General features: G+C 36.6%; 1 protein-coding gene across 10 annotated transcripts in view; it reads right to left on the bottom strand.

Annotated features, from left to right (window-relative positions):
• Nucleotides 1-1601: 1601 nt before the first annotated feature.
• ANKS6 (ankyrin repeat and sterile alpha motif domain containing 6) overlaps nt 1602-25777 on the bottom strand; it is a 40474-nt gene continuing 16298 nt past the window's right edge. For 2 of the 10 annotated variants that reach the window (XM_039711074.1, XM_039711078.1), the window contains exons 7-17: nt 21946-22156; nt 21309-21358; nt 20095-20298; nt 18085-18250; nt 17276-17445; nt 13518-13707; nt 12035-12151; nt 10134-10201; nt 8748-8864; nt 7753-7849; nt 1602-6136 (exon numbers count right to left, since the gene is read on the bottom strand). In XM_039711074.1, the coding sequence (XP_039567008.1) occupies nt 6084-6136; nt 7753-7849; nt 8748-8864; nt 10134-10201; nt 12035-12151; nt 13518-13707; nt 17276-17445; nt 18085-18250; nt 20095-20298; nt 21309-21358; nt 21946-22156 (1443 nt within the window). In that variant the 3' untranslated portion in view covers nt 1602-6083. Of the gene's footprint in view, nt 6337-7752; nt 7850-8747; nt 8865-10131; nt 10202-12034; nt 12152-12234; nt 12329-13517; nt 13708-17275; nt 17446-18084; nt 18251-20094; nt 20299-21308; nt 21359-21945; nt 22157-25777 lie in introns of those variants that run through there. The other 8 variants (XR_005627627.1, XR_005627628.1, XM_039711075.1 and 5 more) reach the window with 8 other exon arrangements.

The raw sequence follows: 25777 nt of genomic DNA on the forward strand, positions 1-25777 counted from the left end.
GCCAATTAAAATGCTACAGGTGCAATGCTGGGAATTTATCAATCATACTTCAAATATCTGTTTGCTTTTATGACTGCGTGTTAACTCCATTAAGTTTTAATGCACACTGGAATGCTGTGAATGACAAGTGGCAAAAATTGCTTTGGAACAATTCCTTGCTGTGACACTTTAAGAAGGACATTGCATTAACAGTTTGTTTCAATAATACAAACTTCCAAGAGACTGGAAATTAAGTGTTCCAAATGAGCTTTAAATATAGCACAAGAAGTTTCAGTTTTAATGGACAAAGCCTGTTCCCACTAAATGTACACTTGTACTGCCAAGAGGGCTTTGAAATAAAATAAAGTGGCAAGTTTGAGGCTATTAGTGTCAGAGTCAGACAAGCCAAGCAATTGTAAATTAAGCTGATCTCAATATTAAAGAAATCTCTTTGCATGAACTCTTATGTTCCCCTTCACTCTGGAAACCAAAGTTATTCCCTTGAGAAGGTACCTGGCTTCTAAGGCATTTGCTGAAGCATGAAAAATACTATAAATGACTGCTTGAATCATTTCCAAAGTATCTTTATTTAAAATCAGATATTCATTAATGCTCAAAGTACAGAAAAAGAAAATTTAATTCAAAGAAACTTATAAAAGCTTCTTGTAAAGTAACAGTACTCCTCAGCAAAATCTTAGGTTAGTAACTCCAGATTAGTCAAGCCTATAACGCTAGACTGAACCATTACAAGAACTGGTTTTTGTAGGATTTCCTTCTTTGGTAAAACCCAGAAGGTATCACTTTTCATTATGAGGTAAGCAAAGTTTGCAAAAAAAAATTTTTCATTTAAACTGAAAAGGAGGACACAGAAAACGAACAGTAAACAAGAACAAAAAAACCAGCTTTCACCTTTGAAAGTCTGTGACAAATCAGGCCAAGTCAATGAAATTACAGTCCCCATATCTGAATGGTCTCTTTGTCCAAGAGGCTGCAATGAATAACCTGATCATAACCCTCATGTAGTGTCATGTCTGGCATCCCTTCTGGGTGCTTTGGATGCCTTAGGGCCTGGCAAATGCCAGTGGAGGTCTGAACAATTGAATCAAACTTCTGGTCTAGCTCAGTGAGATGCTGGGTTTTGAGGCCCTGGTGACGGTACCCACCAGACCTCCACTGCCTGCAGCGGAGTTTAAAGAGCTGCCTGTGCCAGCCCTGACACACAGACACACTGCACAGGACTCTGTCTCAAACTCTCTTCCTCTCAAAGGTAGAAAAGGCAGCCATGAGCTGTCAGTACAGTGAGGAGCATGGAGAAAGGTAAAATGTACAGTTATATACTGAGAGCACTCAGGTAATTGGAGCTCCAAGATCTTCTTGTCCTTACCTGCAGTACTTGAGTCTTCAGAAAGATAAATATAGTGTCAGAGGCTTCTGATGAATTGTATTTTAATTCCTGATGATTTGCATTTTAAATGCTTAACAAAAATGATATTTACTAAGCAGAATATGTAATTACTGTAATTACTGTAAATTTCACTTCAAAATTGCTACAAAATCAAGTTATAAAAATGTATTTTTAAGGATATGCTAGTGTTTACTATTCAAAAAAAACCCAGCCAATATAATGTAAATGGTTTTATTTAAAAAAAAAAAGTCAGCAATATAAAATATTTTAACATTCTTTCTGTTTAAATATTGGTGACAGATTATGCATTCGCTCAAATAAAGTGCTGTTTTTACAAATAGGTATTTTGTTTTTACTTTTACTCTTGTTCTAACCTCTTAATATTGAATAGATAAAGTATATTTTGGTTATTGAAGAATGCAGCATTACTTCTCCTTTATATTTCTTCTCATGGAATCATTACATTTTTAACATAGACTACTTTATCTGTATCCAATCAAGAGAGGCATATTCAGCTTATGCATTTCCCCATGTAGAAGGGGTCACAGTTTGCGCTTTCCTTCTTGCCTTCTTCCATGCTTTTGTTGCTCTTGACTGTGCCCATGTTGGTCTCCTGTGGGTTCTTCATCTGTGGGCAAGAGTGGAATGAAACCTCCATCTTCCTGCACGTTCACCCATGCTTCCTGCTCTTCTGACTTTGCTCTTCTTAAATTCAGACCACTGATGCCTTGAACAATTCAACACTTAGGCTGAACTACAGAGGCAATCTCATTACTTTCTTTGCCTTTCTGTGGGTCTTGTATTTTAAGCATGCTACTGCAGAAAATCCTACGTCAGTGTAGTCAGGACTAACTGTTCAAATTTTCATTTGTATGGATTTGCTTAGTCAGATGCCAAACTTCACCATAAAAAATAAAAACCACTTTTGTTCCAGTAGCTACCTTTTAGAAGAAACAGCTTCTTGTGGTTTTAAAGAGCAGCCAGGAGCTGTAAGAAAGAAAAAAAGTCTGAAAAACTGTAATCATCAAGACTCACAACTGTAAACAAGAGAGTAATTCCACAACTACTGGAAACAGGCCCACATTTCCCAACGTACATGTTATACCAGTATCTAACAGTTTGATCCTGTAATTTGTTTCACTCATCTTAAGCTATCTCCTTTAAGGAGAAGGTATAAAAAGTGAAACTCGTGTGAAAAGATTATCTACTGCCAAAGTTTTGAGTATCTCTCTTTTCTCGATGTGCACCTTTCCAGTAAGCAATTATCTGAATCCTGTATGATTTGTATATGCAAGTCTGTATTGATTTTGCTCCTATTTTTACTTCACTCTCTTTAATTTCTAACTCCCTCCTCTGGATAATTTTCATGTGATATTTTTGAGTCTGAATCCAAAAATTAGAAGTAAATACATAAACAATTCTGTATCTGCAGATACATATGTATCAATATATATAACATACTATAATATGTAAAAAGAAACTGCAGGACCGACCAGAATTTCTACTAACTATAGACTGCATGGCATCATAGTCTTTTTTCATCATAGGTATAGCTACTCTTAATTTAAACTTTTGCCTGGAGAATATTCAGTTTCTTGTTTTGAAATCTATCTCCAGCTTTTGTTCATTGCTGCTACCAGATGTTGAGATTTTCTCTTTTCTTCCCACCCATCAGAAGTGTTATTTAGATTGGGGAGAGCAGCTAGATGCCTGTACCAAGTGACAAGGCTGATCTTTTTCTTTCAAACATTTCAATAAACTTGGCATTAGAAAGCAAACGAAGTTAACTGGTAGTTAGCTTTACCTCCAAACAATCTTAATGGGATTTTTCATAATGAGTTTAAGAAATATCCTAGCAGAAAAAGATTGTGTCCTTCTGAGTACAAACCTTGAATGCTCTCTTGCATTTTTCATGTAATTTTTGTAGAAATGGCAAATTCTGTTGCAAGCCATAAATGGGCAAAGGAACTTCCATGAAATGTTTCCATTTTTTATCAGAGGATTTAACATGTAACACTTCCTTACACATTTATTACAACTACAATAACTAGCACACAGGATTTTACATCTACTCTTCTGGAGGAAATTATTTCAGTTGCTTCCCCCCACCCCCCCCACATTTTTTTTTTTCATAAGAATTCACAAGACCTTTATTCAGCTTTTCATTTCTGATTTGGCAAGTTTGTGTTGAAATGCAACTTTGTCTTCTTTGGTGTCATTTGTTTCAATTAACCTGCCGACCACTGCCAGATCTGTTCAACCTCTTGATTGCACTCAGTTAATGGGAGCATGAATCTTAACACAGCCCCCCCAAAATAAACTAAACAATTAGTCCTGGCAACTAGGCATTCAGACAGTCCAATTTTCTTTTTTACCAGAATCCTGTAAGGTCACCTGAAACCACAAACAAACTTTTCCTGCGATAATATTATTTTTTAAATTCCATTCTCTCAGAAAGCTGGACTTCATGTTGCCAGTTGCTGTTTCACTGAAGTTGGAATACAGACAAAGGATCCAGACATTTTGTTCCTCAGAGCCTCAGGCCTCCATGGGCTGGTTATCTGCTCTAAATGGCAAAGCAGCACAGTAATTCAGTGTTTGCTGGACACATTCACTGGGCTATAAAGAAGCAGTTATCTTCCTAGTAGTTTCTCTTACATGGACAGGGTGCATTGTCAATTTCCCAGGATATAATAGTAGTCAAACCACCAGTGTCAAAACCTGCTAAAATGTTCACTCTAGGAATAAATAATTTTATCAGAATTTTCTAAAAATGACCAACTAATTTCCATAAAAAAGAGATGGAGGCAACATTCTCCATGCAAGTACTGTTTGCCTATTCAGAATTCATGGTGCTTCCAAATTGAATGGCTTGAGGGTCCAGTAACCTCTGAATCATGTACACTCCTCTGCCTTACACAGGTCAGGCAAGGACTGGAGCAAGGAATTCACACAGCCTAACCTAGTGTCCCTGGTATGGGGTGGAAGGATTCCATTTCACAAACATTTATGTGGGAGTCCAAGACAGCTTAACCTAAAGTACTAGGAAAAAAAGAATATGAAACAAATAGACAAATTAAGTAATAGTAAATTTCTAAGGCAGATGTCCTAGAGAAGCAGAAGGATTAAGCAGCTGAACTGCTGTGAACAGAACAGAGGTTGTTGTTCAAATTGTCACATAACTGAAATGTGATAACAGTGATGTAAATCTTTTTAATGGTTCAACAGGAAATGTAGAGAAACAGAGGCCAGTGAGTTGGACAGTAATACCAACCAAATTAGTAAAAACTGTAACAATCTGAAATTTTGTTGGAAACAATCAAGAAGGGATTTTTGAACTCTTGCCTCACCAACCTACTAGAACTCCTGGAAGGTGCCAACAGTCTTGTAGATAAAAGAGGTCCATTTGATGCTTGGATTTTGACAAGGCATTTCACAAGGTCCAAGGTTAACCCTTAAGATAACAAGGAACCCACAGGGTAAAAATAAAATTTCTTGTGTGGATAAATAATCTGTTAGGGAGGCAGAAGACGGAAATTTGCAGTAAACAGTGATTTTTTCCACAGTAGAGAGATTCACCACTAGTATTTCATAGGCATCTGTATAAGGATATTCAGCATATGAACACTATATTCAATATATGATTTTGATAGGGCATCTAGAGTGAAGAGGAAAACCTTCCTAACTTATGCACGTAAATAAAAAGAAAGGTAAACAGAAGACTGGCAAAAAGACTTCATATGACATTTGTGCCTAAACAATAAGATAGCAACAAGATTTGGTGAAGATAAAAAGGAAGTAATATGAAGTAAGGCAAATGGAAAAGATGATACATGTGTGTTTATATAAAATTATAGGCTGTGAGCTCAAACTCAGTAGATCAGCTGGGTTTTAAGAGGTAATTTGAATTAATACCAATTCAGTCTTCAATTATAGCCAACACAGCAAAGTACCAGAAATAACTAGAAAAGGGCAAGAGCATGGAAAGCAGAGAACACAACTGAAAAACAAACATCAGTCTGTCATGTAAATCCATAATATGTCTACATATTGAATACTGTATGCTAGGCTGGTATCTCCCAAGTCTGAAAAGACAATAGCAGAAAAGGAAAAGAGGTTAAAAAACCTATGGTATAGGGAATGACAAAGCAGCCTATAAGCCTTCCCCTCAAAGAAATCATGAATGAAGAAGGATGTCACAGTGATCTGTGAAGTCATCAGTGGCATGGAGGCAGTGAAGAGGAAACAACTGCTCGCTGTATCTTCTGATCCAGTACGATGAAGCAAAAGAAGTCAGGACATGGGAAGTTCACAGCAAATGAAAGCAAGCGGCTCTTCAAATCAGTATCGGATGAGACTGGATGAAAAAGTTGAACACAATTGTATTGTGTTCAGACCTTGGATCTGCCTTGGTACAGCTGCTCTTATGCTCTAAAATATTACACATTCCTGGAAAGAACTTCAAGTTCCAGAGACTGCATAAGGATTCCACTGCTACTTTTTACAATAAAAAGCAGCTTACCTGGTGCAGAAACTTCTTTTAGCTACATGTTCTCTTCCTCTTCTCTGTTAGTGCTTCTGTTTCTGTTTCACAGCCAAATCTGCATCATGGAGCTCTCATATACAAAAACCCGAAAGCCAGATCTCTGATGGCAGCCTTCTTGCAGCCTCTTGTCAAAAGCAACTGTTGCCTCCATTCTTACAAAAGGATGTTCTCTCCAGCTCGGAGCCACCATTCTTGTCCTTTGATGTCTTCAAGACACTTAAGGTCAGCAAGTTGCTTGGAGATACATTACACCTCTATGCCTCTTTGGTTCTTGAGTCATTCCACTTCTATGCACCATGTAATCAAATCCCAAACAGCTTCTGCTCACCTAGTAATACCTACAGAAGAGGCTCTTCAGCTCTGGGATGTTACCAACATCCAGAAGTTCCCACACATGCTGACTATGCTGAGAATGAAAGGTGCACAATACATACAGGGACACCTGATAGTGGCTTTCAGCCAAGCAGACTACACAGAATACTGGAAGTAGCCCACATTCACTAACTACCCCAGCAATTCCCAGTTTGCCCCAAGACATTAGTAGGTCAACAGTTAGCACCTGCTTTCACATATCTAGTGAAATGCAGCTGACTGAGATTGGAACAACTGAGACTAGCTCACTATTAAGGTTTCCTAAAGCATACAATACCCGAATTCTTTAGCATAGCCCCATAACAAATGAAATTATATTGTGCGTAGATGAAAGCAGCAAAACAAACAATGCAAGAAGAAGCGCTTTTAACGTGGTGAACTTCTCAAGGCTATTCAATGACTTTCGTTGTTTCTACTGAAACATGGACACAGAAGTACATGTGGGAATAGGTTATGCCCTATGCTTTAATCTGGAGTAATAGATGAGTATCTGCCTTTGTTTCAGGTGGCTGGCAGACAGAGATTTGCAGTTTTTATATCTGAGAGTAGGAAATGTATTCAATTATTACAGGTCAGCAACACCTTCCTGTATGTTTTGGTTACAGACAATACATTTTAAAAGGCAGTTTCTCCAGCTTGGATAGCTGGTTAGCAGAAAACACTAGTGCTTGGAATACATGCGTTCCAAATAAACCAACTATAGATAATCATATAAAAATAGCACCTATGCAAAATAACTAACTACATACATACATAAATATATAATTAACATAGCTGCCTAAACCATTATGCTAAATTGTAAATCTTGAATATATTTCTTCTACCTAATCATACTAAAGTATCTCCTATAAAGAGTATGCAAAAGTAAATTATTTATCATACAGGAACACCTCCCACTGATGCTAAATATACACATACAGACACTATAGACAGTATACTGTATACTCTGGTTTGCTATACTTACATCCATTTTCTGTGTTTAGTAATGCACAATAAAAATCTTATCCTTGTTTCAGATAGTAATGAAGGGTGTATAAACATCTTACAAATGCCTCTACTTTTTATATTGAAACCTTCTCTACAGTCTCAGCAAGAGACACACATCATTAGCCAGGAAAGCAGCTAACTGGCTTGTTTGTCACATTCTGTCTTCCAGCCACTACTTAATAAAATATCCACACATTTGGACATTAGGAAGATTTCTTTCACTGAATGAGTGATTAGACATTGGAAGGAGCTGCCCAGGGAGATGATGGAGTCACCATCCCTGGAGGTGTTTAAGAAAAGACTGGACGTGGCATTCAGCACCATGGTCTGGTTGGCATGGTGGTGTTTGGTCGGTCATAGGTTGGACTGTATGATCTCAGAGGTGTTTTCCAACCTAACTGATACAGTGATTCTGTGATTCAACCTGCAATACATTTTTAAATTAATTTCAGGTGCTACTTACATTGGGAGTGACCTGGCGGCCGTGTGTTACTAACACTACTCTCAAAGGAAGAGTGGAAGTTGTGTATAGTTTCTTGTAAAATCTGTCTCTCTCGACCCTATAAAAGAACAATAAAATAAAATATTCTTAAATTTCCATTTAAAAAAATGAACTTATTAAAGTATACAACAAATGTGTAAATATGTGTGTCTGTGTTCAGTATACTATCAAAAATAGTAACAGATCCTTACCTTACAGACATATATAGAAAACCTTGTAGTAATCTTTTCCTGAAACTATCAGACAACAACAGAAACATTTCCATTATTTTCCTCCTATCTTTATGGCATATCTTAGTACGGAACATCATCTACCTCCCCTAATTTTTAGTCTCATCACTACTGTTGATTTAGGGAAATTGTCTTTGTGTTTTGTTTGTCTGAACTTCCACTATCAGAGAGGGAATGGACCTCAAATCTAAGAAAGCTGCCAAGAAGCATCAGCAAGCCTAATCAAAGACATGTTCCAGTATAAAATCCCTCTGGCAAGAGCACTGTTTACTGTACACCATTCTTAGCAAATTAGTTAATGTTGACATAAAATTCAAAGGCAATAAAAGTGTAAGAAATGAGAGAAAAACTATTCACACAATCACAGAGGAATCAAAACCTTTTATGTTAACCAAAGGACACCCTTCCTCTTATACTGCATTCTCTAGCTGCACTATTGCAGCCAGATGATTCTTTTTAGCACTGCTGAAATTAATATTCAGAAACTGCAAAACTGCTCATGTTTACAAGTAGCTTGTTCACTGGACTAGGAAAGAGTTATTGAAAGAGAATGGGAAGTGCCACAAAGGAAGACTTTTTACTAGTCAAATGCATGAAATACTATGTTTGGAAAAAATTATTTTAGCTTTTCTAACTAACATCTGTAACTGAATTTCAAAATGTATGTTGTATTAATTTTATAAAAAACTTTGAATAATTTACTAAGTACAGTACTTTAAAATGTACCTTTCCTGCATTCAATTCAGAAATAGCTGCCAAAATTTGCTGCCTTGATCCATCTGTTTTAATACCCAACTCTTTCAGATCACCATCAGTAAGTGTGAGGAAAGCTTCCATATCCACCTGCATATTAAAAAAAAAAAAAGAAATAAAAGAAAAAAGGTAAGACAAATATACCTATGTGAAGATTCACTATTAGTGGTTAAAAGTGGTTTGTTGGGTTTTTTTAATTGCATAGATTTAATGTAAATATTGTGCAAAAATAATTTTTAATTAATTACCAGCACCAAATGGTACACACTTTACCACTCTGTTGTAAGGCTTCTAATCTGCTGTTAATCATTCAACTAATAATAATAGTACATCTAAAATATTAATGGATTTTTAGGCTTTTTCCCATCAAGTTCTATTAATACAGAATATATAGTCTCCACAGAAATTCCTCTGCCTACAGTAGCAGCTACTTGAATAAACCTAAGGCTTCTCTCTTTTCTTCATCCTTTCCCCCTAAGTATTTCTGGAACTTCAGAATATTGTGTTTACTTTTCCTGAGAAAAACCTAAGTTTTGTTCATGTAACAGTTTTTATTATAACAACACATCCCTAAGGTTGTGATAAGAACAAACATCTGAAACTTTTCATATTGACTGAACCTTCCCACACTAAGTATATTAATTTCTACACAATGCTCCCTTGCCTACCATGCAGAGGAACAATAATAACCCAATCTATTGTGATGCAGCTAAGTTGTCTGGGCTTGTGCTGAATTTTGAACTTTGTAGCAATGTCAACTTAGTGCATGTCCATTCACTATCCTTTTCTTTGACCAAATAAACACACAGTATTCGCTCACATCTGATCCTGCTTTGACATTGTAATTAATTAATTTCACTTATTTTCAGCAACATTTCCTGTCATTGCATCTTTCAGCAAGTCAATGTCACAGCTCTCATCTATTACGATGCCTACGCTCCCCAATTTAATTCTCCTATTGCTTATGCATAGAGGATAAAGAAGATAAAGCAGATATCTCAGTGACTCACACCCTGCTGTTCTCCTTCTGAAAATGAAGTTCCAGCTGTGATTCCAGGGATGATACAGTATGTCCTATGAGCTGTTTAGCCACATTGGATAGAGACATATATAGAAAAAGCAGAGTGTAACAAGAGAGAGAAAAACCCCTAGGTATAGAAAGGCTGTAGGTTAAGTGTAAAAAGCTCTGCTAACTGCATTAGTCTGGAGAATGCCACAAACACCACTTGGTCCATGTTTCAAGGTTCTGTCTGTAACCAGGAATGGTTGTAGAACTTGATTCTGGATCAAAAATCTGATGCCATGTCTTATACCCTACTCTCATTAAAACAGTAAAAAAATCTTCTAGAAAAGACCTACCTCCTGTTCCTCAAATATAGGCTGATATTTCTCAAGTGACAATTTTTTAAGGATGCCAGTCAGCTCATCTGTAACAACAGAACAAAAAAAAAAAGTCAACCCTATAGATTAGAAAATATTGTAATGATTCAGCATTATAAACTGAAAATATATATTAAAGCCTATATTTCCCATAGTCATTTATGGTAAGGAAATAACCAACCCCATTTATTCTCCATCAGAAATTGAAACATTGGCTTATTCTGTTCTCACCTACTTACATATATGTAATTCCATCTAGTCTTACCTTGCTAGGACAAACATCATTGTATTGCCCTTTCTACCTCATTAAAAGGATCTCACAAAACCAAACCAGTAAGGGCAACTAAGGCACTTCAATGCCTAAAATGTGGGTGCTTGGCCCCAGATGGCTGATCCAGATTGTGCAGGTTACACAGCAGAACTCCTCAAGCAGGCAAGGAACTGAAAGGCATATTTCTATGTCATCATCCAGGAAGGCAAAGTGTAGAGCAAGCAACCACACACCTGTTCATTCAAAACACTGATACAGCACAAGTCTTTTAAACCCTCTTCTCCTTACGTGCCCAACATCCAGGCATCCTGAACACAGACAGCTGAAGTCCAGCTAAGATGAAAACTGGACAGAATTTAAGTTTTACAAGCTCATCTTCCAAGGCTGTCTTTGCTCTAAAAGCCTAAGGAAATTAAATGTTGCAGGACCTGACAGTGACTCTTCCCACACATTTAAAATGTGATTAACTAAAAAGTGTAAGTGCACTTTCAGAATAACCTGACATTACCTCTCTTAATTACACATTACATCTCTCAGCTAAAGTTTTCTTTTTATTACTTTGCTGTCATGAGTAACTAACTGTTTCTCCCCCTTAAGTACCTAAGGGGTCAGTTAAACTTAAGCAGTCAGAGTCAAAATGAAGAACATTAATTACATTATGAAACAAGACTATATTTAATATTCTGCATATAAACTCACTTGCATTTTAAAGACACCACTAATCCCTTATCAAATATACTTTGTTTTCATCTATTTCACTTCTTTGTCTTTTGACTTTCCTTTTTCTTTCATCATCACTGGAAACATGAAAGCAAATCTCATATTCTAAGCTTCTCAAAAGACATCAAGTACCTTGACATAAACACACTTCTGTGTACTATTTTGGAAGACTTCTTTACATAGGAGAGTCCACAGACAACTGAAGAGAAAAATTCTGCTAGGGTTTTGTTTTGTGGTTTTTTTTAACTTAAAATTCAACTAACTTGCTATGCCTAACATGATTTGCAGTAATTGACATGGTCTCAGACTAAAGCTTTAGTACCCTGACATTAAACCATGGGAAAACACAATCAGTTTTAAAAATGTATATCCTTATTGCTTGATGAAAAATATCATCTTAGAGAAAGAAAAGAGAATTCTCATTAGATGACCCTTAAGTATATTATTAAAATTTTTTTCTTATAGGTTGTTAGTTATCCCAACTCATTTTTCATCATGCTGGTATGATTAGAACTGTAGGCCATGATATGGAAAGAAGCTTTTAGGGTATCTGAGCTCAGTCTTGTTGCCATAAACAACTATAACATCAAACACCTTTCACACACAGAGGATGCTTTCAGGTGTAGGCCCTTCATGCTTCTTCTTCCTCTACCCCTCTTCCAGCTCCTGTACTATTACTCTAAGACTGAACAAAACCTGAAACCTCTCAGTTTTCCAACTCTTATTAACATGTTTGTCCTGTGCTTTACCACTCTATTTGCTCTACACTTGTCTCCTTACCTCAATGCCAGGAGCAAGCAAAGGTTCTTGGAGCTCTTACTGCTTTTGCCATATTACTCCTATTTAGCACCTCCTTTCATACTATTCTATAGTAGTAAGGTAAGATTACCTTTTTCCAAGTTTTCAGAGCCTTCTTTTACTCTCACATGGTTTCGTCTTTCATAATTCTCTACATCACTGGCTCGCAGAATAGGGCCAAGTTGTTGATGATCCATCAAATGGTTGCCTAAAAAGAAACAAAAAACACCTCTAAATGCTACTGCCTACTGTTCCTTCACAGTAACAGTCAATGTAAATCAATTTTCTTACTCGTTTAAGTTCACTTGAAAGAAAAGTTAACACTGCAGACCTTCTGTACTTATTCTTCTGATTACTGCTTGGCATATCAGCACTTGTGCTGCTGCTGCTGAATCAAACATCAATAAGAGAAGCCCTGGAATTAAAGGAGCACTTAACTACAAAAGCTTACAAACATAATGAACCCAGAGCTACTCAGGTTTCTGACAAACAACCTCTGCTACAAGGGAACTCACAGTATCCTGGCATTAGTGCATGGCCACAAAACCGAGCTTCACTGAGTGAGATGAGAGCAGCTGATGGCTTGGGGAATTCGCTTCATTATCCAACAGTGAGCTCTCTTAATTGTATGCATCTCTAAATCAGCAAAACTTGTATTATCAAGATCTCATTATAAAATGGCACTAAACATGAAAGGATTTGCTCCAGCAGTCACTAGAACATGTTACAGCTAAGCCATAAGAAGAGGACAGAAAGAAGGTCAAGTATCACCTGTCTTCAGCGTCAAATGGAATTAGTGTTAATGGACAAAGCTGGCATAAGTAAAAATAAACCAAAATCAATAGAGCCAATTTCAGAAAAAACAAAAATAGTGCAAAGTGCCTCCATTCCTCATGTAAAAGGTTCTAACTCATGTTATTTTCTTCACTTTTTTTGCAATATTTAGAAGACAAAACAAAGTTATTGATACCCTGCTTCCAATGCAGTAAAATTACTTTTAAAAAGTTGTAATCTAGACGTAAAAGCCTAATTTAAAAGATACTAATCTTACTGGAAAGAAAAATAATAACATCATCATTCTTTCTTAGGACTTTAAGTTAAAAAGAGGTTGTAATAAGGTTATTTTTACGATTCAGAAAGATTAATGCACTACAGCTCTTAACTTCATATAGTTATGACTTGCTATGGATGAAAAATGTTATCTGTAGTGATGGGCTTCCCTGCATTTACTAATAAAAAAAAATCTAGTGTGAAGAAAGGCATTTTGTACCCTCAGCAAAGGGTGAAAAAGAGGACTTAAGCCATGAAGGGGGGAAAATGTGGCCACCCTACATATTCTATGCTAGCTTTGAGGTGATACCAGTCTCTTTGTAAATGGAAAGAAACACAGGCTTTGGGAGAGAAAAAGGCAGTTTGTGCAGGAATGCCAATCTCACTGTAAGAAACACCAAAATATATTCTAGAAAGAAGGGAGACCTCACTCTCATGCAGATGCACACTAGTCCAGTATAGTTGTGGCTTTAAACACGTAGTATTGTTGATGAATTAATCTGTAATTGCAGTGAGCTACTCACCATCCTCTGTAATAGTACCACTGCTGGAGCCATTGCTCTTGGCATGTCTGTGGGAAGAAGAGACAGAAGACTCTGCATTTTGAACCTTAGGAGATGGGGAAGGTGATGGAGAAGGTGTGAGTGTTGGTGATGTGCTTTTAGATGTAGATGAAGTCCCAGATGGAGGTCTTTTGTTCATCTCCAGCTTTTGCTGCAGTTAATGATACAATCATTTGAGTTAAAAAATATTCACAAAAATGTTCACCTAGACATGATGCTTCAAAATTATTTGTGTATCATTTCTGAGAGCATGTAGTCACAATCAGAAGTTACTGCTTGACCTATATTAAAATAATAGAAGCAATAGTGATTTTATCCCAGATTAAAGTCTCTCTCCTCAAAATTATCAAGAAAAACACATTTATTAAGGCTGTAATTTTGTACTAGGAAAGTTATTTCTTGTGAAAAAATACTGCCCACAAGCACTACAATTCTTCTTTTTCTAAAAGGACTATCTTGGTTTAAGTACAGGTGGCACCTATGCACCACACAGTCTCTCACTCACCTCCCCACCTCCCTTGGAATGTGCAGAAGCAGAAGTAAAACTTGCATTAGAAATAAAAACAGTTTAATAACAGAAACAAAGTAAGCTATTTTGACTTGAAAATAGGGATTTTCATTCATAGATTTAAGTCTCAATTTAAGATTTTGAAAACATATAAGATGCTAATTTAAAGTAGCACATCATACTGGATTAAGCAGAAACATGTAGCAAGCACAAAGTAAGTTTTGGGCACATTAAACCCCTTGCTGAACTGCAATGGAAGTTTCTAGCCAACCCTCAAATTTATTATTACTAACAGGATTCAAGTGGTTTATTAATAATTTAGCAAATATTTAATATTTGCTATGGAAATTTTGCTTTGGAAAACAGGAAAAAACATGAGTTAAAATGGGTAATAAGAACATATATATATGTACACCTATCAACAGTCTTTTACAAAAACCATCAATGCACCTCATCTCCTAAATTCTTTGATCTACATATACATTTTGATGTCTGCACTGTATGACCCAAAAGGAAGGTGATTTTTTACTGGATTCCTGAATTCAGAGTTTAAATACCTTTTGTCACTCAGGCTACTACAACAAACTGATTAAAAAATTGGCCTAGGTAACAATGCAAGAAATGAGAATGACAGTGGTTCCTGTCTTTACAATTTTGCTTCTGTGCTGTGGCATAAATAGAATATTTCTAGTTAATGAAAAAGGTGCAGATTTGAAAGATAAAACTCACTTGGAGTGGTAACATTCTTCCACTACTCTACCCTATGTCAGAATGTAACAGTTCCTTAGCCCTGCACTGCATTGACTAGAAGTAATGTAGTATGACACAAACTTGAGAGCTCCTTGAGGAGCATAATGAACTCATTTCAACTTTCTCTCCCAAATTTCCATCTAAATTGTTATCAGCCGTTTGTGCTGCAGAATGGTCTTCTCTCCCTAGCACACTGTCTACATTTATTTAAATTACATCATCCTGGAAAATGTTTTTTTTTTTTTCCTTTCTTTAAAATTCGCACCATCTCACCCCTCATGGGTAAATTTTGCAAAATTGATCAGTGTGATATTACACTGCATTTTTAGATCAGCTATTTCCAAATTCAGACAGCATGATTCTAAAGGGAGGACACAAGCCATTTCTCAATGGATATCGACAGTAAATTTCCACCATTTACACTGCTGATTGCAATAACACACTGCTAGCCTTTGCAGCCAGTGTAGATCCATATTTGATTGTGTTCGTCCACCAGGAATCTCCAAAAATCACCTCAGTTGTGTGATACATGAATATCTATAGTGAGATCCACACTATGACATGTTTGTTATTGGTGGATAGAAGGAAACTTGTCTAGACATCTAAGCCAAGAGCACTGAAAAAGCTTTTGGCTTTCCAAAACAGTGGCATAAATGTTGTTTAAAAATCTTTACAACAGTACAAAGAACAGCCTTTCCAGAAGATGATCTGCAGCACATTGCACTTCTCTACTCTTTTATCCCCTAATGTATCCCACTGTGAGTGGAAACAGCAGTTAAACTTCTTAGTGGCAACATTGTAGCAATGAAAGGCCAAGGGATCTGCAGCCCAAAGCCCACAGGCACAGGTATTATCTCTTGGTGGGATGATTAACATAACTGGAGAAAAATGAGACTTTCGGGGGGCACACAAGGAGCTCTTCTGAAATTATTTCCAAGTTAAAAACAAGCTGAGAGGACATGCTGAGAGTTTAATTAAAACATACTGGCCAGACCACCTCTGAAAGAAAAAGCATTTGGTAGCTGCACTGCAGACAAGACTTTAATGAGGGAAGAGGATGATAAAGGGGCTTTGTCTACAGGAAAAAGAGATGGATCATTTATAACTCAGGGAGCAGTTACACAGGATAGAAAGGGAGCAAAGATTACCACATGCCAAAGAATTGGTATAAATCCTCAGACTCTGGTGGTCCAGGCTGAGTTAGAAATTTTAGCTCCAAATCTCGTATTTGAAAAGCAACCAGTAGACCCTACAGAATCAGGACTGACATATCAGAGACAAGATGACTATTCATGGAAACTGTTTCAGCATTGGTAGCTGCACCTTTTCTTTTTCAGATTTTTGTTCTCCAGAAATTTCCATGTAATTTCTGAACAACTATGCAATTTCATTTATCATTTTTATGTACTGATTAAATATAAATATTGTGTACTGTTGCCATATAAGACATTACAGAATGCGATTGCAAAAGTATTAATTTTATACTCTGATCATTTTTGTTTCCTCAGGTAAAATCTGAAGAATCTACTGAAAGATGCAAAAAAAGCAAAACAAAACAAACTGCTTGGAGATTACATAAGCAGAAGTTGGAGAAATGTTGCTCTTGCTCATGTATTCTAACATTTCCAGAATATCAGGCATTATAACATAAACCCCAAATTTTGTGTTTTCCTTCTCTTGCTCTCTGAAATGCAATGTTTCTCTAAGTAAATAAACCCATCAATTTCTCAACAGCCTGTCACATCTTCTGTTATGATCCTGCTTTCTAGTTTATGTCTCTGCAGATCTTGAAGATTTAAAATCTTAACTATCAGAAATGTTGTACAAAGCAGTTAAGAACTTCAAAGTATGTGAACAAAAATGTGCCGGTCGTGAGAGCAAAGCTATTCTAGGGAATTGATAAGTAAGTCAGCACAGATAGTATGGCCTCAGGAGCAAAACCTGACTTTGGTGATGATCTACTGTTTAAAAATAACACCAGTGGAGCAGACTGGTTATGTGCATATTGTTGTAGTCACCATATCCTGGTACAAATTATGTCATACTCTGCATTCAGGTTGAGCCTTTGAAGAGAAACTAGCTAGAGAAACTAACTATACCACTTTAGGGCAAAATCCAGGAATAACTAACATAAAACACTGTATCTAGTCCATAGAAAGAAATATCTAGTCCATAGAAAGAAATAATGAGAAACCATAATAGTGCAGATCTACCCTAAATTTACTTGGTTTTTTTTTTCAATAAAGTGAAATTAATAATAAACTAAAATCATGTTTTATTATTAGGTTTCATCTTCTGTGGACTTGCACTTAAAAGTAAGGTTTGTAGAGCTGAAAAGCTTCCATTAACATAGAAAGTGTTCATTCTTTTTTGGCTGTGCAATGTTGTGCACCAGCCACCCATGACTGAGATATGACCTATTAGCCAATTTTGGAGTGCAAAATTTTACATTTCCCATTACCTTTACAACATGTCCATTGCCAACATTTTGAGCACACTGCAAATCTGATACAGTAGATGAAGGAGTTGACTGGACTGGACTATGCTGCTGGCTGGGTTTCTGTTCAGATAAGCCTGCTGCTTTTCTTCTTTGGGCTGCAATCTGAGACAAAACATTATCTGCACTGCCACCTAGAACAAAAAATAAAATTAACCCAGTAAAGGAAACCATAATTTTGAAATGTTTGTTAACTCTCAAACATTCACTTTCATTTAAAAACTGACTGGATGAAGCATGAGACAATTGCAAGGTTCAGATCTCTCCAGCAGCTTCCAGAATAAAAAACATAGATCAGTAGCAGAAGAGGGAAGCCAGCCCTGTCTATACACACACAGAGCTGACTTTCATACCCTTGGACATAGTTTTCATAAGCCACTTGACCATATTGTCTTCAGCAAATACCAGGTACAATGCCTGCAGCTTTGGTTTTAATTGAAAACTGGTTTTTATTTCAAACAAAAAGTAAGCAACAGGCATAGGAGTCAGCTCTATGACATGCATGGTGCAATGAGCCAGCATCCACCTGATCCACACAGGAGGATCCAGTAAAATCTGCATGAGATGGGCTTTGCACTTCTGTAACAGATGTGAGGCTCTTCTTTCCTTATGTAAGTGTTTGAAGTCAAATCCTGTGTCTGCTAAATTTACAGAAGCTTTGCTTCTACAGTGGTAGGAGCACTCAGAAAAGGTTTACTATCTTCTACCATCATCACAAACACTAATTTTTAAACTGAATCAGATACAAATTACTTTCTTATTAAAAATGGTACCTGATCTGTTATGCAGTTCTCCTCCATGCCTGTTAATTCCTGCAATGTTATTAGATCCACCAGAAGAATGGGGAGAATGGTTGAAGTTATTGGAATTTGAAGGAGATGCTGGTCTTCTTGCAAATGTTGGTAATTTGACTGGTCTAGTACCTTTGCTAACAGATGTCTGGAAAACAAAATGAAAAATAATTTGTTCTTTCTTGATTGAGAAAACTAAAGAGCAAACTTCAACTGCTATTTTATTTATCCTAAGCTCTGAAACTTGCACTGAAGAACAAAGGGGATATCAGAAATAATCTTATTCTATATATACATATATACTGAATATATACTTATATAAATATATATATACTGAATACATTTATTCAATGAAATAAATGACACCACATTAAGCCATTAATTATTCTTAACCTTTGGCCAATAAAAATGATCATATATAATGCACCTGAGATATGATATAAATAGTATTATGAGTAGTGGGGAAGAAAAATAAAAAGCACATATTAAATTTCTTTCCTGCAGAATTCTGGCTTTGTCTCTACCATCTTATAAAACAGGTACCACCTTCCCATCCATCATATCTTTGTTTCTTACAAACTAAGCTGCAAGAAGTGATACAAAATTTTCTCTCTACCGGTTTCATTTCTATATTCCCTGCAATCTAAACAGCCAGCTGCACTACTTTATTGAGTTTTATTAAATGAGGCACTACTGACCTAGCTATACACTATCCAAATCCTCAGCCACATTCCCCTTCATTTCTTTTGCTTTTACACCATTGGCCACTGCCAGACACTTCATATATGAGCTTTTGCAGCTCAGCTTTTTAATGTTTCTTATTCTGTTTCTCAAACCACTTCTTCCATCTCTGACTTACTGTTTCACTCCTTCCCAAACCTTCAGCAAGATCCTTCTTTCCTCACGGAAGGACTGACGGCTAGTCCTCCCCTACTTTCCCTGCTCCTCACTTTATGCACATGCCAATTATCCAGTTATGTTATTACAACTATCTTTTTTGGGATGATAAACACATGCCTTCCTGTTATGTCACTTTCCTTATACCGCCTTATTCCACCTAAATCACCTCTACTGGTATTAAGCTAGTGTCCACATAAAAAAAAGGAAAGAGGAAAAAAATTCCTCCTAAATATCTTCATTGTTCCATGTCTAAAACTGACATTGAAACACAGTTCTGGACTGGTCTTCTCTACATCTAGTTATTACAGTCTGCAGTTAGGGGAGTAAGCACTTCTCCTTTTTCTCCAACTATGAAAGAGAAGGCTGTCAAGGTTGTTTAATTTCCTATCTCAAGACAAATCACCTATTTTTCTCTTGGTTTGCATTTTCACTGAAAACACTGTAGAATCAGGCAAGCGCCTTCTATGAAAAAACTAGAAATAATCAAGATTTTTTTCCAGTTTTACAGTACTTCCAATTTAAAGCTGAGTGCCTTCAAACCCACTTGATCACTACTTGCTACAATTTTATCTATTGCTAATCTTTCAGAATATTATGTCTGTATATTGGTCTTACTGATATTTCTTCCCTCCTGCTTGGTTCCTAAAAATTGAGCAATTTTCATTCTTTTTTACTGTCCCTAGTCTTTTTTCAAATCAGAGTAGTTTCTACCACACTGCTGGTAGTTCTGCTTAACAACAAAAAAAAGCCACAAACAACCAAAAACAACCAAAAAAACAAACCAAAAAAAAAGACCACAAAAACAAACAAAGCAATCCCCAACAAAACAAATAACCATACAAAATCAATAACCCTCCCAAAACCAAACCAAATTAAAAAAAACCCAAAAAACTAAGTTGTTTCACTTCATACAGAACTTTTGTTTCATTATGTTCCTTCCATACAGATTCCTTCCTAAGCAGCACTGCTTAAATGGAAAAGCTATTGCTGAAACAGTGGTTTGAAAGTATTTCTAATCAGAAACAGAGCGGCTCACCAGCCAACAGGGTCAGGCCATAACACAGTATTTTCATACACAATTAGTTTGCTTACTATATCAGAGTTCCCACTGCTGTTAAAATCGTGCTTGAATGCTCTCTGTGGCCAGGCAGTTCTCATCGGTTCAGCTTTGCCATCTTTGCTGAGTCTGGTTCGGTCAGAATTCCAAAGCTCAAAGCTTGAGGGTGGTAAGAAAGGTGGTATCACTGCTTTTAGCTTATCACTGGGCAGCCTGGTAAATGGAGCACTACTCCTCAGCTGAGAGAGGGAAACAAAGAAAAGGCGGGGGCAAAGAGTCACTTCTTAACAAAGTTTACTGGGACCTGGTGATGTGTTTCAAAATACTAAGTTAAGTAAAAAGATGAAAACACATTTAAACAGAACAGAAATGAGACACAAAAGTACTATTTGAGGAGAAGTACAACACATAATACCAAGAGAGAAAAACCAGTGAACATTGTGGTACCCCTCAGTATTATGCTTATTCATTTGATGCAATGAATATAGCTCATTAAGTGGCAGAAACTGTCTCTTCCTTTACTGAGCTAAATATTGCTCAAGCTGACTTTCACAAGAATAACAACCAAATTCCAAAGAAATAACAACGCAGTCCTCTCTGTACTCCTAGGCAGGATGACTGGAAACAGCAACTGCATGCTCCTGCTGTATGTGTACTGCAGAAAGAGATAAAACCATCACAACTGATTTTGCTCCCTGGAGTTCTCTCAGTCAGTCATATCAAAAGTTCTTACAAAAGAACTCAAACTTCTTACAAAAGAACATAAAGATAATAACCAGCCAAATTTAATGACATCACCAGGGACTAAGCTGCAGAGGAAAAAAGCTACAACATAACAAAAGAAGATATAGAATAACACAAATACACCTCCCAAACTAAATATTTCATGGTTGCCTCTACTAGTAATTTCACACCTACTTTGTACCATGTTCCATCCATGTTTTCCTCCCTTCATACACTTGTCAGCAACTAAGCAGCTGTTCCATCTGTTTTACTATTTCATTGCTGATCAAACAAAGGTATAGGTAACTTTTGAAAGAGGTCAGTACAGCTTCCACATCAAGTTACTTTTAGTACTTTCTAGTCTAAGAACTACTGGTATATCAAAGCCTATCAGTCCATGTCTAGTGACTACAAACAAGCTCTTTTTTCTAGAAGTGACTTGGACAGGAGGCAAAAAACTGTAAAAATTATGGGAGCCACATGACCCTCTGAATTAGGCTGAAACACCAAGAACACTGCAACATACCATAGTTGTCAATAATTCATCGTCCTTTCCTCCTTTCACAGTGTTTGCACCTGAAAAATACATAAATTATGATTTATTGTTTACATGTTTCTACTTATGTTTCTAAGGCTAGCTCATTGTTTTAAAAAACCAACAGCTTTACCCTCAGTACCCACACAGTATGAGGATTTCCAGTGACACTCTCATGCACCTCAACTAAAGTTAAGTCATGTCTTACTCTGCATTGCAGACAGTGGGGGATTTTCATGGAGAGCTGTACAATTTCAGTGTATGTGCTTTACAAACTGGGCTTTTCCAATTTTTTCTTTGCAGAATTATTTATTTATTTGCTTAAATAAATTGGTCTTCATTACACAAATTAGTTCATGGAAGATACTAACACTTTTCAGTGACCTGTCTTAATTTAATGGCATTTACTAAAGAACAGTAACATGGTTATATTAGTATTTTCCTGCTTAAATGCTACTGTACTCAGCATGATCAACGAGTATAAACACCTCTCTTTCTAGAGACTACAATTATGTTACATCTTTTCACTTATATTAAGCTAAAGCAGAATTAAACCAATAAATCAGACATAATATCATCCTGACCACCCCAAAAGAGCTCATTCCCCACAAGACAACTCTGCCTTTACCACTAGCTTTGTTATTTGTGTTCCAAGCTGTAGCAGCATCAAGGTTCCCAGAGATGTCTGTATCACTCTGTGAGGCTACTTTTATAGTGGAACTTAACGATGGTTCAGTCTCATCCGGAAAAGGCACAAACTGATTAGAAGGAAATCCATGGCGCAATGTCTGAGTCAACTTCAGCTTGCGGAATCGATTGGACATTCTGTTCCACCAGGACTAGATTGAAAAGAAGACACAACCATTTAATTCCAACTAAAAGAAAGAAAAAGAGAAAAAGAGATGCATAATTAAGCAATCCTTACAGAAGTGATAATTTTACCAAGGACTTTTTGAAATAAGCTAAAAAGCAATATTAAAGTGGTTTGCAGCTACCAAGAGAATCCTTCAGTGTAATTTGCATGTGTATAAATTATCTCTGCCGTTATTTTTTACCTGGAAAATATTTTAAAATGTTTTTCTACAATATCTGGAAGGGCAAAGTAGATAGAAGTATTAGGGCAATTTGAATAGGGAATTTTTGCAGCTCCATAGAAAATATTTAATTTTCCCATTCACTTCCAATTTCACCATTGATTTTTACTCTCTTTGGAGAGTAAAAGTGGCATCACTATTCTCTGCTTTTTAGAGGAGTGCATATGATCTTATGCAATATGCATCAAAGCTTCTCGCCAAGATTTTCAAAACCAGTCGCAAACCAGAAGAATTCTGATAGCATTTCTGTCAAACTAAAGACCCACAATCCATACAGTGCTGCTATACAGATAATTTAACCAGACTGGCAAGACTATAAACTGAAAAAGAGCAAGGCAAGCAAATAGCAGCTGTGAAAACAATATAAACCTTAGGACTATGTACCTATAACCTCCATCCATACAGATATCACATATGTGGAAACTGTTATGCAAAAGGACTTTGCTCAAAATGAAGTTTATTCAAATATTCACAGACTTGCACATTTTTACAGGCAGACAGTGCAAGTTGCTTCATGTCTTCAGCAAGATATTTCTCTATACTGTACAAAACCTATGCCATTTGCACCAAAAATTAAGTAGCTTCTAGGTAAATCAGATTTTAAGTACCTTCTGATTGTTTTTTAGTAAAGTTTCTTCTTCTCTTTCTGGAAGACTTTTTTAAAAAACTAATGTTAAAGCAACAACACTTGATCAGGGTAGCTTTAGGTGATAGCAAATTCAGGCAACAACCCCTTCTCACAATACATATTCTTCTCTCCTCTTGGCACTTAATAATTTTCAACTACTCACTGATATATGTCTTTGCAATTTTTTTATACTTATCCTCTACATATTAATTCTTGTAGCAGAAGACAATTAAAAACATTTTAGATCTGAACAGAGCATTAGTAATGTACAGAGTTCTCAGACCTCTGTATCTCTTTACTGTCACAACTAATAAAGATTTCCATTACTTTCAGCAACAAAGATCTGATGAAAAAAGGCAAGAGAGACAAATAGCTCTGAGAAAGCAATAAAACCCACAGTTCAGCACTTATTCACCTTCCAAAAGGAACTGGGAGTTCATCTAGTTTTAACATAATGAGCTTACAAAAGAGAGTGCTTGCACTTCTTGGTTTTGGTCACTGAAGCTACCTTGCTTTCTGTAAGAAAGATCACTTCCAACTGCCCATCATCTCTGTCACTCCTGCTCACAGCGCTCTGCTCCCTAAATATACACTCACACCACAAACTACCAAAATGCAGTAAATACAGCCACAGTGTTACCAGACAAAAACCACTGCTCTCTGGCAAGAAAGTAATGACACTGGAGAGGTTCATCTTGTCTATTAGTGTTCACAGCACGATGGTCTGATCTCTGGAGTTTTTAGTTTGCTGTTGTAGGAGTTTGCAGCCTCTCCATATACCCCTAACACGTCAGATATGTACAGAAGCTGTAATAAAGGGCTTTAAATAGATTGAGGCATTCAAGTAAAAAAAATTGTTTCTGGTTAAAAGTAGTGTCTAAAAAAAAGGCTGAAATCTAGCAGTAGTGGAAGAAGGCAACAGTATCAAAGAACTAGAAAAATGGTGGTGCCATTTCAGAAATACCTTAGGCATTTGTAACAATGCTAGGAATAAAAGAGTAAGGGGAGAACTGGAAATCTCTGCTCCAAAAAAATTTATATCTAAAGTAGAAACTGAATTTGGTAATTCACACTGCTCTAATACTGACATTGAGAGTGTAACTTCCTGAAGAAGAACAGGCAGGAAGAAAAAAAAAAAGGAAATAATTTTTTTGCATATGGAAAAGGGACAAGGTTTTGAGGCTGTTGGGAGGAAAGCATTAAAATAAATAGGAGGAGAGAAGGGTTCCTGCTCAGTGACCTTTCAGCTGGGAATGCTAAAAATGTAGGTGTGGAAAACTCCATTTATTGTGCCTAATATGTTCATCCTCTGCCTGATTGGAGAAGAAGAATTCCCATGTAGAGGTAACACACTCAAAGCCACACCCGAATCCTTTAGCTACAGGATGAGCTAAACCCACTGGAGCCTGGGTCCCTGTGTCTCTGGCACCCAGCCTTGTTGTTGAGGTAACAAAATAAATCTTCTCCTTACATTTCAGCTGTGTCTTGGTGGTTGCCTTGGTTACCCACCTATGTTGAGTCACACAGAGGCATGAGAAAGAAAGAAAGAAAGAAAGAAGAGTAAGAAAGCAGTTAACAGCCCTTGCACGTGAAGAATGAGATCATGAATATCCACTATGTTATCAGCAGGTAAAGGCACAGGGGCCGATACTGCGCACTAATTATAAATAAAAGAAACACATCACAAAATAAAAAGTCTACTAGTTAAAGACAGAAGTGATCAAGAAGAGGTGAGACTGAAAAGCATTTATTTTCTTTAAACTTTATAAGCAGCTTACCTGTAAACAGGTGTTTTAATATGAGTACCATTAACAGGAGGAAGGCGGGAATATATGTGCATTTGCTTAACAGAGTATTTAAATGAGCTTACACAAATCAGAACCAGACAATATTGATTAAAATTACCCCAGGTTAATTATAGGCAACATGACCTCTGAATAAATATTGATTATCTTCACTAAAAAGTATGGAAGAAGTTAGAGAAAGCAGGCAAAAGGCAAACATACAATTACTGAAAAGGAAAAACTGACTGATTAAAATGCTTACCCATGAAAAGGCATAACTGAAAAAACTTCACATGTCATCACAGCTCCTAAGTCACAGCCAGCATAGGTTTGTTGAAAATAAACTCTATCAAATGAATCTCTTTTTGACAGAGTAACCAGTCAAGTGAGCAGAAGGGAGGAAAAGCTGGAATGCAGCTTGACTTTATTAAAGCTTTTATTGCTATTTCATGTAGCATTCATCAAACACTTGAGAAAAATATGGTTCAAGTAAAATTAATAAAGGGAAAAGACCACAGCCAAAAAATGAGACGAATTGAGAATTATTTGCTCTCAAATTGGGAGAACATAATTTGTGCAATAGGTTTGGGACTGTTCACTAAAAACTGCAACAATGAAACACAAAGTATTTTTCTGCAGTCCATGGAAGACATCCATCTAGACAGTTTTGTAAGCACCTTTAATACTCTAAATTTAAATACTGCCAAACTGACATTTTTCAGTAAAGGTCAAGCTGGCATGCAAGACGAAATCAAGTGTATTAATGAAGGGAAAAAAAGCAAGGAACAAAGCAGGTGTACTAAAGAAAAAAAAATCAGTTACAACATAGCAGAGACTAAGTATAGATGCACAGTGTTACTGCTGCCAAAAAAAAGTGAGTTTCACTGGTAACAGGAAACACATCTGTGATGTAGTTTTCGTAGGCCACTAAGGGATAATGTGACCTTGGTCAGA

The sequence above is a fragment of the Passer montanus genome, unplaced genomic scaffold (genome assembly GCF_014805655.1).
Source record: "Passer montanus isolate IOZ18808 unplaced genomic scaffold, ASM1480565v1 scaffold24, whole genome shotgun sequence".
NCBI lineage: Eukaryota > Metazoa > Chordata > Aves > Passeriformes > Passeridae > Passer > Passer montanus.